At 46.0% G+C, this 17,150-nt stretch overlaps 1 protein-coding gene across 2 annotated transcripts in view; it reads left to right on the top strand.

Annotated features, from left to right (window-relative positions):
* Nucleotides 1-17,150, top strand: part of oxsr1b (oxidative stress responsive kinase 1b) — a 95,311-nt gene that overhangs the window by 24,348 nt on the left and 53,813 nt on the right. For both annotated transcript variants that reach the window (XM_056299467.1, XM_056299466.1), the window contains exon 3: nucleotides 12,781-12,889. In XM_056299467.1, coding sequence (XP_056155442.1) covers nucleotides 12,781-12,889 — 109 coding nt within the window. The remainder of the gene's footprint in view (nucleotides 1-12,780; nucleotides 12,890-17,150) is intronic.

Below are 17,150 nucleotides of genomic sequence, written 5' to 3'. Positions count from 1 at the left end.
GCCCCATGGTTTTCCATTGGTAGTAGGCCTGAACAAAGTCATTATAAGGAAAATAATTGGCCATATTATTCAAAGGTTATACCAAGAAAGGTGAGGTAGCATTAGAATAAGTTTTTTACAACCAGAATAACTATCCATCTCTTATTTCTAGAATCAAAATGAACCAAAACGAAATTGGAGTGCAGAAATGAACCAGGTATTTCAAAAGTCATTGAATATTTTCAAAATTCAGTCCAGAACCTGAGGAATATTAATCCTAACCTATCATTTAAAATGGCACAGAGAAGTCATGGACTATGGATTAGAGGTTATACTAGATGGGTCGTTGATTGAGACTTTTTCACCCGCCATCACTTCAATCGCCCCCTTGTAACCAGCTCTTTTTCCTTCCTTTCTTGCCTCTCCACCAGTGACCAGTTTCTTCCTGGCATCTTGGGCTCCCTGCGACAAATCTTCGACGATCTTTATGTTGTTCTGTTTAAGCGCAGCAGATGTTGGGGCCTCTCTCCACACGTTATCCCTGTGAGAGCATGAGATGAATTGCACGATGATGCGTCTTGTTCGCTTGTCACCCTGTGGACAAAGCCTGTGCGTAATAATCCACCATATTTGGAAGATGCTCAGTGATATCTGGAGGCACTTGGCCAAACAGGTCAATGATGACTTTTTTTCACGTTTTCACCTGACCTCTCCGGGATTCCTGCAACCCGCAAATTCCGTCACCGTTTGTAATTGTCCATATCCGAGCATCTCTGATGAAGCCATCTCTTTTCTTTCTCCAGTCCACCGACTTTACTTTGCAGTAACTTCTCTTTTCCATTGATATCTTCCAATGTGCGTGTTCATGAATGCCGATAAGGCCGTGAGTTCTTTTAATGAGTGTATGTTGCTTTTCACTGCATTTTCAACAGACTGCAGTTTTTGAAGAGATTCTTGTTGCATTCTTCCAACCTTTTCAATGGCAGCTAGCACTACGGAGTTAGACAGGTGGACTGTCAGCAGGTCCGTGTTTCTTGGCAGGTTATGGCTGAGGAGTAACTGGTAACGTGGCGTCCCCTGCTACAGCATTAAAATCAGTCTCCAGTGACTTCCTCGGATAGCTGTGTAAGGCTCATTTCACATCGTTATTTGAATCCATAGGTCCACTTGCTTGACTCATTTTCCTTCCCCTGTGTGGTTTGTCGGTTACTTTCTCCGCTGCCTCTCTCCAGCAATTCTACATGCTAGCTTCAGTTAGCAAACAGTTTTCGAGAGGCTATGTTGTAACTGATAGGAAAGAGAGACTCAAATCTATCAGCAACTGTCAGTTCTTGATGGCACCGTCTAAGAAATTGGTATTGGATTATTATAACCAGTTCAGAATCAGAATCATTTTTATTTGGCTATGTATGTTTGCACATACGTGGAATTTGACTCTGATTTCGTGACTCTCAATGGACTTCCTAGAATAACAGCACAACTTTCTTTAAGAATATATACAAGGAATGACTATATACAGGTGAAACAGGAAGGCAGTAGTGCAGAGTGTGAAGATGCTGGAATAAATATGTTAGTTGGGTACTTATATACATGAGGTAAGTGGACAGGACGGAATATGCATGTATACATGCAATATACAGTGTATACAGCATGCTTAGATTTATTATGACAGTGTCAAGAGTTCATCGGAGTGACAGCCTGCGGAAAGAAACTGTTCTTGTGTCTGGTTGTTTTGGCACACAATGCTCTGTAAGCGCCTACCAGAGAGGAGGAGTTGGAACAGCTTGTGACCAGGGTGTGATGGGTCTACAGTGATGTTGCTTGCCTATTTCTTGACTCTGGGGATGTTTTAAGTCCTGAATGGAGGGCAGGATTTCTTCTAGACAGCCCTAGACATACTTGAATTACTTAGCTGAGTTATGCTTGAAAAGTTTCTTAAGCGCTAATAACACATTGCCCCTCCTACAGCGCCATCTTGGCTTCCCATCAATCAGTCACTCTATACATGGTCACTCAGCAACGTGACATCGTTGGTCACCTGATCCAGTGGCCCAATCATGTCAAACCTGATCAGTCAGTTAGTTAGTTAGTCAGTCACTCAGCAGCATTTTGGTTGTAGGGCTGGCCCGCCGGCTGGTGCTGGAAAAAACTTTGAGCCTCTATTTCTCAAGCCATCTCGCTAAATGTTTTAGTCACACATTCCACAGCATCAGTTAGGATATGCGTCAGTGTCGGCCTTTAACTGCCAGCTGCTCTTTTGATCCCAAATGAGCCGGTGTCACTAGATCTCAGGGGTTGGTTTTACTCGGGGAAGTGAACAGCCATTAGCCCATGACAAGAGGCGTGATTGATGGCTTTTCCAGTCTTTTCTACTTGTCGTCCTCTCAGACCACCCAAAGCTCTAATGTCTGTTAAACGAACTTGAGGAGGACAAATACTGTGTAGGTGTGTACATGTGTTTTGTTTATGAGTGGGTGTCATCGGTAGCTGTTTTTTTGCACAACATTAAGTCAAGTCCCGAGTTCAGCTGAATCCCTGACAATGAAGCAGGAGAACGTTGCACTGGAATTCTTGAGCCGATTGGTCACATGGAACATGGAAAGGTCAGGTTTCCTGTCTGCCATTTTCCCAGCAGCCATTGGGTACCCAGTTAAGAGTTGAAGGAGCATTAAATTGAACCCAGATTGCTGCCTGTAGAAACAGGCAGGTTTTAAAAGAGGTCGCCTCGAGTTTTGAGGAAGCCTGCCTTTTGCTACTTCACCCTTGACTGAGAAATTCCTCAGCATAACAGAGGCACAATCTCTGGTCTCATCTGGCCATGCGGTCTGGCAGGTTTCATGTACAGGTGCTTTAAGGGCCTGCAACCAGTGCAAAGAAGAGGGAGCTGACTTGCCATTTTACCATTTTTTTTCTTTGTGTGTGTGTGTTATATACGTGTGTGCAAGTGTGTGTGTGTATATATATATAAAGATAGATGTAGAAAATAAAACCTTTAATACATTGAAACCTTTAATACAAGCTTGTTTCGTGCATCACACAGTCATCAGCTGCTGATGTGGTTAAACAACAAAGAAAAAATATACAGCCAATAAGTACTATACTGCCCCACATCACACCCCTAGTTACGGTGCACAGCAACCAATGGGAGGATAGAAAACATTTGAAAACTAACATCAGAAACATTACAACCAATGGGGTTGGGATTGGGGCCCGTTTTGAAAAAGCAAGGTCTTAAAGGGCCGGGGCACTGTTGAAAAAGCATACATTTAAATTAAAACAAGATAACATCCAATGGGGTACTTCATGTATGTCATATAGTGGATTGGTGCTGGAGCACAGCTGGAAGAGCAGACAGTTAAAATATAAAAATATAACATCTAATAAAGGTCATGATATGTATATCTATCTATCTATCTATCTATCTATCTATCTATCTATCTATCTATCTATCTATCTATCTATATATAATTATATATATAATTATATATACATATATATATATACATATATATATATATATATATATATATATATATATATATATATAATGTATAAGTGAGTCCACTGTGCATTGACTAGTAAACTTTGTTTTTATGGATGACCGGGGCTGAGATGGGTGTTGGGATTCAGGTGGACGGGGTTGTTCCTGGCATGCCAGGTTTGATGGATATGAGCTCTGAGTCACTCAAACCACAGCAAATTATAAGAAAGCTTATTTGTGCCCTTGGCGCTGAGATGGATGTTCAGCAAGTCCTCCCCCCCTCTCTCCTTCAAGTTGCCAGTGCTTTTGTTGCTCAGCGGTCAAGGACTAGGAGGGGTTATGGATTTGTGTGTGTTTGTGCGTGTGCTGCAGAGTTATCGTGTCACTGTGACTGTGTGTTTGGCTCTAGCTATCTGTTAGTGATGTAACGTTGCCTCTATAGTGGCCTCTCTGTGTCTGCCACGAGTCTGCTTCTGTGGCACCAGTTTGTGACCCGCATCACCCAGCACTGTGATGTCAAAGTGTCGGCTGATAGCTCAGCCTGTGACAATAGGTCCTTTAGACTCGACTCTGTTTGAAGGTCCTCAGGAACATTATCTACTAGGGATACCCGCAAACAGATGTTTGTCATGTCCCTATGCCAATCAGGTGGCACTAATTAAATGTCTGATCAAATGGACCCCCCCCCTTTTCTCCCCAATTACCCCACTCTTCCGATCCGTCCCGGTCGCTGCTCCACCCCCTCTGCCGATCCGGGGAGGGCTGCAGACTATACCGCATGTCTCTTCCGATACATGTGGAGTCACCAGCCGCTTCTTTTCACCTGACAGTGAGGAGTTTCGCCAGGGGAACATAGTGCATGGGAGGATCACACTATTCCCCCCAGTTCCCCCTCCCCCCCAAACAGGCACCCCCGACCAACCAGAGGAGGCGCTAATGCAGCGACCAGGACACATACCCACATCCGGCTTCCCACCGGCGGACACGGCCAATTGTGTCTGTAGGGATGCCCAACCAATCCGGAGGTAACACGGAGATCAGTGATCCCCGTGTTGGTAGGCAATGGAATAGACCGCTACGCCACCCAGAGGCCCCATCAAATGGATCTTCTAAAATGTGGGGCAAGTGCTGAACAGAAGTTGCTGAATATAAAACCTGTCCCCTGTCCAGATGGACGTGCTTGTGTTTCCAAATAAAAACAGACTTAATGCTGTTTGTTTGTTTGTTTGTTTACCCTAGTGCTTTCATTAAAACCCCTGATTTGTTTTAATTGGTGCATTTTTATTGACGACCACATCAACCAACTCGTAGCATTAACAATCATTATTTCCTGTGAGTTAAACCAGGAAATGGTTTATTAACAAGGGGCCAGATATTCAACCAGCGGGCTGTTCTGTTTATTTTCTTCACATCTTGATATTGCTCGGCGTGTTACAGGAAAAGTCTTGTAAATGTGAATCCCTGCTTACTACAGAAAATAATAGGTCTGCTGTTTGATATTTTTAAAAGAAACCATTTTACCCAGTTTGGCCCACGTCATAGTGAATCTTGAGGAAACCATATCTAGACCAGCTATATCTAGACCAGCAACCATATCTAGACCAGCAACTATATCTAGACCAGCTTTCTTTCACTGCTTGCATTCTTATTTCCACTGTCAGCTTGTGGTTCAAAGTAGAATAAGTCTGTTATTTGTTTGATCATTGCACTGTTGTTTCTCTCTTTAATTAGCTTTTGGGGGGCGTCCGTGTAGTGTAGTGGCCTATTCCATTCCCTACCAACACAGGGGTCACCAGTTCGAATTCCCGTGTTACCTCCGGCTTGGTCGGGCGTCCCTGCAGACACAATTGGCCGTGTCTGTGGGTGGGAAGGACAGATGTGGGTATGTGTTCTGTTCGCTGTGCTAGCTCCTCCTTTGTTTGGTTGGGGTGTCTGTTCGGGGGGAGGGGGGGACTGTGGAGAATAGCGTGATCCTCCCACACACTACATCCCCCTGGCGAAACTCCTCACTGCCAGGTGAAAAGAAGTGGCTGGTGACTCCACATGTATAGGAGGAGGCATGTGGTAGTCTGCAGCCTTCCCTGGATCAGCAGAAGGGGTGGAGCAGCGACCAGGACGGCTCGGAAGAATGGAGTAATTGGCCGGTTACAACTGGGGAGAGAAAGAGATGAAAAAACCACAACAACAAAAATCAGCTTTTGCCCTACCATTGATTGAAAAGTCTCCTTAGTTGATTTTCATTGGCTGGTTGCATTGTGGTGATATAGGTTATGGTGACAGTTGCTGTAAACACTAAAGTGAAAAGACCACAAAACAGCCCACAATGTCTGTCTGTCTGTCCATCCCCAGGCTTCATTATACTTGAGGAATCCCTCCAGAGAGGTTGGACTGCTTGTCACGCAGTTATGCAGAAGCACGGAGAAGGGATAAATATAGCCTATCGTGCTCATAGAAAGCACATAGTGAAAGCAGTGCAGATGGTGTTTATCAAAAGTTATATAACAATAATGTCCTACACGGGTAACCATAAGGGCTTCTGCCCGACGAGTCCTCCGGGAAAAACAAACTCAATCCAAAACTCAAATATGTGGGTCAGCAAAGAGTTGACTTCTGCTTCTGATGTTCTGCTCGATTTCTTGTGAATCCATAGTCAGCTGGAATAATTCAGCATGCTTGGTTGTGTCAGTAGCAGCTGTGTGTTAGGTGGTAAAAAAGACGCGTGTCTGTCGTGGTTTCCAGGCTGGGGACGGGTCGACCGCTTGTGAATTGATAGGAGGTCAGTGAAATGCCCGCGGCCACACTCACTTGTCATTTCAGGGCACTGGAAAGACTTCGAGGAAAAGCTTTTCCCTGCAGTAGTCCATATTTGGATCCGTGTACCTACATGCCATTGAGGCTTTGGATGGTTAAGTTACAAGCGTTGGAAGGATGACATGAGGGATCCCTCGGTGAAGCGACAATAATTTATTATGAAAGTGCGGTGTCAAAATAACTGAAATCTTGGCGAGGAAGAAAATCAGAGAACTCATTTCCCTGATGACACTTAACTTTTTGCAGCGGTTTTGCACATCAGTTGGATAAACTCCAGGAAAGGAACGAAATGTAGATTATGCTACTAGAAATCTGGTACAAAATCAGAATCAGAACACTTTGTACTCAGAACTAGTCTGAACCACCTCACAAAGGTCCCTATACTGATGACATTACATAAGACCGGGGCCATATTTCTGCCATCCGTTCCACATGCCAGTGACTTTGCCCAATGTAACATTTATAGGACGACTCAGGGTTGAATTCGTGCGGGAGAGGTTACATAAAGCACGTCCACGCTACACTGTAAAGTAAATGGACCGGCTGAAGGGACCGTATGCGGCGCTAACCTACATACTGCAGAAATTGCGAGCGTCATGTTGGCCGTCTGAGTGAGCTCTGAGCTGTTGGGGTTTGGAGGGTTTCCTCAAAGGTAAAATGTCATCAGATGTTACACGTTGGCTCTTTCCAGTCGGGGTGGTATCCCTTGAGGAAAAACGTGACCGAACTTGCCAGAGGTCGCTAAAGTAGTCATTCACTGACAGAGCCGACGAAGAATGGCCTCGGCACGGTGGAAAGATTTTGGCTTCTTTTTTTGCTTTTGCCTGGGGAAAAGGGAAGTAGCGCTGGAAACATTTCATATATGCTCGCACACACATGTACACACACACACACACACACACACGTACACACACACGTACACGGAGGTAATACAGGTTAGTGAAGGAGACGAGGGTATTTCCAGTAACTCTGTGTGTTTGAGAGCCAGTTTTACAATGCGCTAATCCCTCAACAAAGAGCGTGTGATTCACACGTTGGAGGGAAGAACTGCCAACTGCCGGAGTATGGTCGGCTCCGTTGTCATCCCATTGTTCTCCGACTCGGGAGTTGACCCTGGCCCGGCAGTGCAAATGACACCCACCACTTCCATAGTTCTGAGAACAGCCAGGGTGAGTGACCGGGGCAGTTGTGGAAATGGGGCGGGGGCGGGGCTTAATGGAAGACAGTTAGCTGCCAGCAGGCCGTGTCATTATTGTGCTCCTGTAGAGTGTAACGTCCACGTAGGGAAGAGCAGAGCGATGGTCCACGATGCTAGCCATCTGGCCCAGCACGCCACAAGAGATTCAACTGCTTATTCGCCGGGGAAAGAAAAGAAAAACACTTTTGTGGCAAACGAGTTGGGTATTGTAGGCTCACCTGTGGGTCAAACAGATTATATTGACACAAATTGCTGTAAAAGTTGTTTAACAAAATGCCTTGTTACACTTTGTAAGTCATGGTATGAGTGACATGATATGGTCCTTGGTTGTACTGAAGACTTTGGAACTCCCTATGATTCATAGAGCAGCCGGAGATCAGTCTGACTGTCGCCAGACTAAATCTGGCTGTTCTTTTGTTATTCGGCCCCCTGGCCTGTGGAACGCCCAGCCCCGAGGAATTTAAGCAAGCGACTTCGGTGTGACCTGTGAAATTATTTCCCGAAAAGTATTTAAATGCCCCGCATTTGTTATGGATTTGATTTCTCCCATTTTGAATCTTGTGCCATTTCCTCTCATTTTAATGTGTTTGTTTAACCCGTCTGTTAATGTCTTCATATTCTTTTTTTTTTTTTCCCCTCATTTTCTCCCCAATTGTATCTGGCCAATTACCCCACTTTTCCGAGCCATTCCGGTTGCTGCTTCACCCCCCTCTGCTGAGCCGGGGAGGGCTGCAGACTACCACATGCCTCCTGCGATACATATAGAGTTGCCAGCCGCTTCTTTTCACCTGACAAGTGAGGAGTTTCGCCAGGGGGACGTAGCGCATGGGAGGATCACGCTATTCCCCCCAGTCCCCCCCCCCCCAAACAGACGCCCCAACCAACCAGAGTAGGCGCTGCTGCAGCGGCCAGGACACATACCCACATCTGGCTTCCCACCCGCAGACACGGCCAACTGTGTCTGTAGGGATGCCGGACCAAGCCGGAGGTAACATGGGGATTCGAACCGGCTGATCCCCATGATGGTAGGCAGCGGAATAGACTGCTACGCCATATGGTCACACATTATGGTTCCAGTCAGCCGTGATCAGTAGTTAAAGGCTGAGTTAAGGTGACTTCCTTTTACGTGGACAAGTTCAGGGGGTTCATTCAGGAAAGTGAGTGCACTGGGTAGTAAATGTGTGCACTTTGTTCTTCTCCTCTTTACAAACTGTAAAGAAAATGTACTCCTATCTGTGGCGTTTTACCCTTTTCGGTGTCTCAACACTTGCCCGTACTTGTCAGCGCTTGAAAGGTTATGTTTCACAGACAATCTGTATCCGCCCTTATTATGATTCATGGCAGGTGCTTACTGTAAGAAGGCGTCGTTATGCCATTACCTGCGCTCTCGGGGCGAGGCGTGGTCGCACCTCAGACTCTACCGACCACAATCTGCTTTCCCCCGCAGGCAGCAGCCTCGACTGTCATGACTTCATGGGAGCCATTAATGCTGGGTTGGCAAGTTGTTGTAGAGCAGGCACTTCTTGCTGATAGACTAGCCAACATGGGTGATCGTCGTTTGACCTGTGACCTTCGTGGATCACTTTGCTGTTACATACGTTTTCAACGGGAGTGTTTCCTGTGACCAACATGTTTCTGTTGTCAGCCTGTCGAGCATCTTTGGTCTCTGGCTGCCTGAATTAAAACGAGTAGCCTGATGCTAATTGAATCGGCCAAGGCACATTAAAGGATAATTCTGTTGGGGTTTTTTTATAGCCTGGGTCTCATTTTCAGAATTTTTGTCTCCGTGTGTGACCTTTGTGAAGATATTAGACACAAGAGCACAGCTATACACATCCATCCATTACCCAAACCGCTTATCCTGCTCTCAGGGTCGTGGGGGTTCTGGTTCTGGTTCCTAGCCCAGCAGTCATTGGGCAGCAGGCGGGGAGACACCCTGGACAGGCCACCAGGCCATCACAGGGTCCACACACACACACACACACACACACAAACACACATAGACACACACACATTCACACCTAGGAACAATTTAGTACGGCCGATTCACCTGACCTACATGTCTTTGGACTGTGGGAGGAAACCCATGCAGAAACGGGGAGAACATGCAAACTCCATACAGATGACCACCCAGGACGACCTCCAAGGATGGACTACCCCGGGGCTTGAACCCAGGACCTTCCTGCTGTGAGGCGACCGCACTAACCAGTTAGGACATTTCAATAGAGAACAAAGCAGTCAAACTGATTTTGATGCTCGCTCGCGTTGCCTTCAGTAAGGACACAGTGGTAAACAGACCTTCCTTTCGATAACAACGACCACCGCCTAGTGTGTCGGTTAGACTGTGATTTCCCATGGCGTCTCTGTTGTTCTGGCTGGGTAGTTTGTTGATGGGGACTGCGGTGGGTCATTCCTGCAGTTGAACCAGTAACCAGCTCAGCAACGTGATGAACCATTAGGAAAATAGGACATTTTGGGTACTAACGTTTAACATTTATGTTTACTTTCAATTTGAAATACCTGAATTATGTACTGGGTTTGTTAACCATATCTCGTAAGACGGCAGTGTGTAACGGTGCTCTCAAGTCCAAAATCTCCACAATGAAGCGGGTGGGTAAAATGATCGCATATCAGCGAGGCAGTTTTGCATAACCGATGTGTATGATGGCAGGAACTATGAAATACGACCTGGGTTGTAAACAGAATTATTCCTTTGTTTTCATAGTGAATGAGCGGCCGTAGTCAACGATACTTGATGTGAACGGGTCTTAACACTGGTTCAGTTACTTTATTTGCTGCGACATGCCAAATGGAAAAAGTGAGCAGAGGAAAGAGGTTGTGATTTAAAGTATAAAGAGGTGCTTAAATTGTGAGGCTCTGACTGTTGCATTCAACCAGAAAGTCTGTAACTCAAAAAGTAAAAAAAAAAAAAAACCTCAACAACGCACTGGTCCCACCTCCTGAAGTGAACTAGGCCCTTCTTTGGGAGGCTATTCATCCATCCTATGATGACTTTGGGACTAGTGCTGGAGTGATGGATGAGACTTCTCTGCCAACATTACCTCATCCCCTCTGCTACCCAAGCTGCTGGGCTCTAATGCACACATATATTATCGCTCTCTCTCTCTCACTCTCTTACTCTCTCACTCACTCTCTCACTCACTCACTCTTACTCTCTCTCTCACTCACTCACTCACTCACTCACTCACTCACTCACTCACTCACTCACTCACTCACTCACTCACTCTCACTCACTTGCTTACTCTCTCATTCAGTCATTCTCTGACTCTCACTCCCTCACTTGCTTACTCTCGCACTCATTCATTCTCTGACTCACTCATTCTCTGACACTCACTCACTCACTCACTCACTCACTCACTCACTCACTTGCTTACTCTCTCACTCATTCTCTGACTCTCACTCACTCACTCACTCGCTTACTCTCGCACACATTCATTCTCTGACTCTCATTCACTCACTCACTCACTTGCTTACTCTCTTACTTCCTCACTCACTCACTCTTACTCTTTCTCACCCTCTCACTCTCACGCTCTTACTCACTCACTCACTCACTCTCTCACTCACTTGCTTACTCTCTTTCAGTCATTCTCTGATTCTCTCACTCACTCACTTGCTTACTCTCGCACGCACTCATTCTCTGACACTCACTCACTCACTCACTCACTCACTCACTCACTCACTCACTCATTCTCTGACTCTCACTCACTCACTCGCTTACTCTCGCACGCATTAATTCTCTGACTCTCATTCACTCACTCACTCACTTGCTTACTCTTACTTCCTCACTCACTCACTCACTCACTCACTCACTCACTCACTCACTCACTCACACACACACACACACACACACACACACACACACACACACACACAGAGCTCCACTGCTGCATGGAGAGGAAAGAGGACTGAAATCATCTGCTGCTTCCTCTTCGTCATACTGACCTCACTAATTTTTCCTGTCTACTGACGTCATGGAGCTGCTTTAAGCGGACACCCTAAATTTCAGTAATGACTGCTAAATCAAGGGCACAGGAACCCACTGTCGGCTGAGCGTGACTAAGCGCTGATTATTTTCTGCAGGTTCTGAGTGCTGTACATTCAGCCAGGGCCAGATGTGGTCTGCTTCATGTAGACTAGGTTTGCTGGGAACACGGACATGTGTTCTTATAGTCAGTGTATCACCTTAAAAGCAGAGGATTTAGCTTCGTTGGGATCAAACTTACTGCCCCTGTTGTCACCGGTGGCTGCAGATTGGCCACGGGTAAGTGGAGCCATTTCTCCAAGTCGCGTAGGTCATCTGCTCCTGTCAGAACGTAACAGTACACGGTTTGGTTTTGAGCTCAGCCTGTTGTCATACTGTGCAGCAAAGCAGTGGAGGAGTGGGATCAGGTTTCTATCCAGCTACCAGAGACATGTGTTTGGTAACAGGTGTTAAAAAAAAAGTGAATAAATCACTGCAGGTTAAAATCTCTGTCTCCTGCTCTGTTGCTGTCTCTTGGGCTCTTTCATTCTTTTTCCTCTCATATTAATTCAAGATGCTGTATTGGCTTGACTGTCAAAAGCAATAGCAGCAAAGCTGGAATCAGTTATGTTACACATTCATAGTACAACACTCAAGTAATGTAGCAGACAACACAAAGAAATGAGGACACAACTGATAACTAAGGACCCTACTCTCTCTCTCTCTCTCTCTGTGTCTCTCTCTCTCTCTCTTTCTCTCTCTCTCTATCTCTCTCTCCCGCCATCTCTCTCGCTCTCTCTCTCTCGCTCTGCCTCTCTCACTCGCCCTCCACCGCTCTCTGTCTGTCTGTCTGTCTGTCTGTCTGTTTGTTTGTCTGTCTGTCTGTCTGTCTGTCTGTCTGTCTCTCTCTCTCAAATTCACACCATGTGGTGCTATACAGGGGTGCTGTGTGTTCAACATAGAGGATGAGCTGATTGTTGCTGCAGAGCTCAGATAAAAGTCAAGTCTATTTTATTTGTATAGACCAATATCACAAATTACACATTAGCCTCAGGGGGCTTTACAGCAACACAACATCCTGTCCTTAGATCCTTGCATTGGATAAGGAACAACTCCCTAAAAACCCCTTTAACAGGGAGAAAAAATTGGAAGATGTTTTTGGGGGATTGTTAAAGATGTATGTTCAGTACTTGTCTGTAAGTTGACAAATATTGTTCATCTTGTTAAAAATGTCAAGTCTATTTTTTTAACATTTTTTGTTAAATAAAGACTTGTTTTAGAATAAAATGAAAAAAATTCTCTGTCTGCCCCCCCCCCCCCCCCCGACAGAAAGAGATCCAGGCCATGAGCCAGTGCCACCACCCCAACATCGTGTCCTACTACACCTCATTCGTGGTTAAAGATGAGCTGTGGCTGGTCATGAAGCTGCTCAGTGGTGGTAAGTGTCCATTATTCTTCTGCCTCTGCCTTTCCTGTCCTCCAATTTTGCACTGTCACAGTTTAATAGACTCACACTCTTACTCATATGCACACACACACACACACACACACACACACACACACAAACCGTTTCTTAATTGCCATCCTGCCTACTCACCACTTCTTGAACCTGTCCTCTATACAATTCGGTCCTGAAGTGACAGAAAAAATATGCTCCTGTCCTTAACCAGACAAATCAGTCAGTCAATCCATTCATCCATCAGTCCATTAATCTGTCAATCTCTGCTTATTGAGCACATGTCATGCATAAAAATGAAATACAGTGTGCCTTACATGAGGAGAGAAAAGATAATCATATACCTATACACAAGAGGTGTGTGTTTGTGTGTCTCTGTGTGTGTGATTAGAGGGTGATTGTGGATAGGGTTGGGTACCAAACTCGGTACTTTTGGGACTGAAATACGTTGGTACCACCAAGTAGTGATTCACATTGAACCAATCGGTGCCAAATTGCGGTACCTTGAAAGCAGGTTGGGAGTTAAAATAATTCCTTATGAGCCTTTCAAAAAACCCCTCCTAGTTTACCACAAGTGTGCATCTGGGTGAGAGAGTATACATTAGAGAGAGAGAGAGAGAGAGAGAGAGAGAGAGAGCGCAAAACTATGTTACCCTTCCCCTAAACCTACAGCTTGTTCAAGTCCATCACAGTCATCGCCGGTTCGAATCCCTGTGTTACCTCCGGCTTGGCCGGGCATCCCTACAGACAGAATTGGCCGTGTCTGCGGGTGGGAAGCCGGATATCGGTATGTCTCCTGGTCGCTGCACTAGCACCTCCTCTGGTCGGTCTGGGCGCTTGTTTGGGGGGAGGGGGAACTGGGGGGAATAGCGCAGGGTAAGAGCAGGATAAGCGGTTTGGATGATGGATGTGAACATACTGATGGGCAGAGTTGGGGCATGAACCTATACTCAAGTAGGGGAGTTGGGCTTGGCAATAAGGGAGAGGGGTTGACCCTTGTTGGACATGAACCCTGGTTTGGCTAAGGGGCAAATAAATGCACATATTATTTTAACTCTCATTGTGGCACAAAGTAATAATCATATCTCCTCCCTGCCATTTTCAGCATTCCTTGAAGAATTTTCTGTTACTAAATATGTCTAAAATCTGAAGAGATGTGTTGGCCTGTTGAGGTCAGTAATGGGCAGCAGTCAGTACTGGTAGTGTAGTGACCCAGCAGGGACTCCACTAGCAGGGGGAGGGTGATGCCCCTTTTGGACACCCAAGGCAAGAGAGGCCACTTCAGAGAGAAGAGATCATCCTGTTCAAAGCTGGATGTGTCAAATCAGGATACAGGAGGTGCCAGTAACTCCAGGCCTCCTGACAAAATGTGACAATGGGCCTCTTATGCTGCATTCAGACAGAATCAGGCAATGCGGCAAAAACATAAGTCCTCCCATTCATTTTCAATGAGGGTTGTGTGTTCAGGCTGCAGCAGTGCGTACCGCAGGGGGTTCGCCCCCCCCCCTAAAAAGAAAACACAACACAACGACACCCGGCAAGAAATTTGAACCAGATTCAACTTTTTTTTGGGGGGGGGGGTCCCCTTTTCTCCCCAATTGTACTTGGCCAGTTGTACTTGGCCCGCTCTTCCGAGCCGTCCCGGTCGCTGCTACATCCCTCTGCCGACCCGGGGAGGGCTGCAGACTGCCACATGTTTCCTGCGATACATGTGGAGTCACCAGCCACTCCTTTTCACCTGACAGTGAAGAGTTTCAACAGGGGGACGTAGCACGTGAGAGGATCACGTTATTCCCCCAGGTCCCCCTCCCCCCCGAGCAGGCACCCCGACCGACCAGAGGAGATACTAGTGCAGCGACCAGGACACATACCCACATCCGGCTTCCCACCCGCAGACACGGCCAATTGTGTCTGTAGGGATGCTCGACCAAGCTGGAGGCCACACGGGGATTCGAACCAGCGATCACCTTATTGGTAAGCAACAGAATATACCGCTATGCTACCCAGACGCCTCACCAGATTCAACTTTTGCCGGAACACGGCTCGACCAAACACTGCTGTGGTCAATAACGTAAGCCAGCGATCAGACCAAAGACACACGTGTGGGCCATGGTCGCTGCGATGGTCCATTTCAGCGATCGCAGTGGGCCATGTAGTGACATACCCACACTGCAGCACACCACTACGGCAAGGCATCGCATTGCCTGATTCTGTGTGAATGCGACCTTAGTCTCACACAACTGACTTCGGTATCACCTCTGCCTTGCCTCCAGCTTAGGCTTGTGTTAAAGTATTCCCCATTTCAACCCTTCAGTAGCGCCCCCTGGCCAGTGAGGGCCCGGCTTCATATTCAGAGTTCCCATAGGTCCTAGAGAACCTGGGAATTTATTGACTAGTATTCCAGTCATGGAAAACACTGGAAAATGATTAAAAAAAAAAGATCTATCAACTGTCCTGGAAATATGGTTGAGGTCATGGAAAGTTGTCAAGTTATGATAAAATTGTATTTTAACTTGCTGAGATTGCATATTTAAGAAATTTCTTTAGCTTCTGAGATTTCACATCTGAGTTTGAAGTTGGGGGGGGGTATCTTCAGTACCAGTTTAAAGTTATCATGTCCATTCAGTGACTGTTGAGGCTTCCACTGATTGATTGATTGATTAATTGGTAGACAGATCGTTACTTTATTGATCCTAAGGGAAATTAAAGTGTCGTTACAGTTTGCATGATCCAAAGACACGATCTCACAAATATACACAATATATAATATACACAATATCAAAAATACACACAATAGCAGGAATATAAAGCAAAAAAACTATAGGGAATATACAAAATATGAAGAACTAGACTAAACTGAAGAACTTTGTGCTTGTAAAATAGAATTGAATAAAGAGCTGTATACTTATATATGTACTTATGTACTGTATGCATATGTAAAAGCAGGGTGGATCAAGAGCAAGAGCGGCACGGTGGCACCGTGGTTAGTGGTGCTGTGGTTAGCAGGGTTGCCTCACAGCAAGAAGGTCCTGGGTTCGAACCCCGGGGTAGTCCAACCTTGGGGGTCGTCCTGGGTTGTCCTCTTAGTGGAGTTTGCATATTCTCCCCGTGTCTGCGTGGGTTTCCTCCGGTTGCCCCAGTTTCCTCCTACAATCCAAAGACATGTAGGTCAGGTGAATCGATCATACTAAATTGTTCCTAGGTGAGAATGTATGTGTGTGTGTATGTGTGTGTGTGTGTTGGCCCTGTGATGGACTGGCGGCCTGTCCAGCGTGTCCCGCCACCTGCTGCCCAATGACAGTATCCCCACGACCCCAACTGGGATAAGCGGTTTGGATAATGGATGGATGGATGGATCAAGAGCAGTGGTATAAAAATAAAAGAGATAGCAGATGCTACATTGAGAACGAGATGCAGCAGCATGTTCACATGTTCAGTTATTGCACAGGGAGCAGTTATTCATAATATCGAACAATGTGGCCTTCCGTGAGCAAAGGCTGTCATTTATATCCAAGCAAAATTCATGGAAAATGTCTTTAAAGTCCTGGAAAAGGATATCTTAAGAAGTGTGGGATTTCTGACAGCTTGTCAACAGGGTTCAGAATTTCTGGCAGTGTCCCTGGCAGATATTTACAGACGGTGGAGAGTTCAGTCCTGCCTGCTGCTGCTGGCTGTTGATTCAGGGGTGTTGAATTGGTGCGATTGTTGGGAATTTGACGGCATTGATCCGCTTCGTGTCCTGTGTGGAGACTCAGCTCGTTCGTACCATGTATGCTGGAAGAGCTAATGACAGGGTGCAAGTAATAACAGCCCGCAGGCCGGCATCTTGGCAGTGCTGTGGCAGTGCTACAATTAACCAGGGAACACTGAAAGAGAGAAAGGAGGAGAGAGAGTGCCTTGGAGAAACACTTGCAACTACTGCAGAAATGGTTTAGCGTTTTAAGTGTTAAAGCTGCAATCCTTAACATTTCTCGAGTAATAAGTCATGATTTTAGCCATCTGGGCCATGGAGTTAGGTTACATAATACTAGCTGTCATCTTCACCGTGGTTGGAGACACTCTCCAGTCATCGTATACCACTGTTGAAATGTTTCGACCGGGTAGGATGAACACTGGTGCAGCGGCAAACGCGTACATATTGGAAACGACCCGAGCAGGAAAAAAAGATTGACAAGTGACACCCATGTGGCGATGCTTTTGGTGGAAAGGTGATCAGTATTACTGTAGAAAAATGTGCTGCGGT

Source organism: Lampris incognitus, chromosome 19, assembly GCF_029633865.1.
Source record: "Lampris incognitus isolate fLamInc1 chromosome 19, fLamInc1.hap2, whole genome shotgun sequence".
In the NCBI taxonomy this organism is placed as follows: domain Eukaryota; kingdom Metazoa; phylum Chordata; class Actinopteri; order Lampriformes; family Lampridae; genus Lampris; species Lampris incognitus.
Note: the sequence above shows the minus strand (reverse complement) of the source record. Positions and strands in the feature narration are given on the sequence as shown.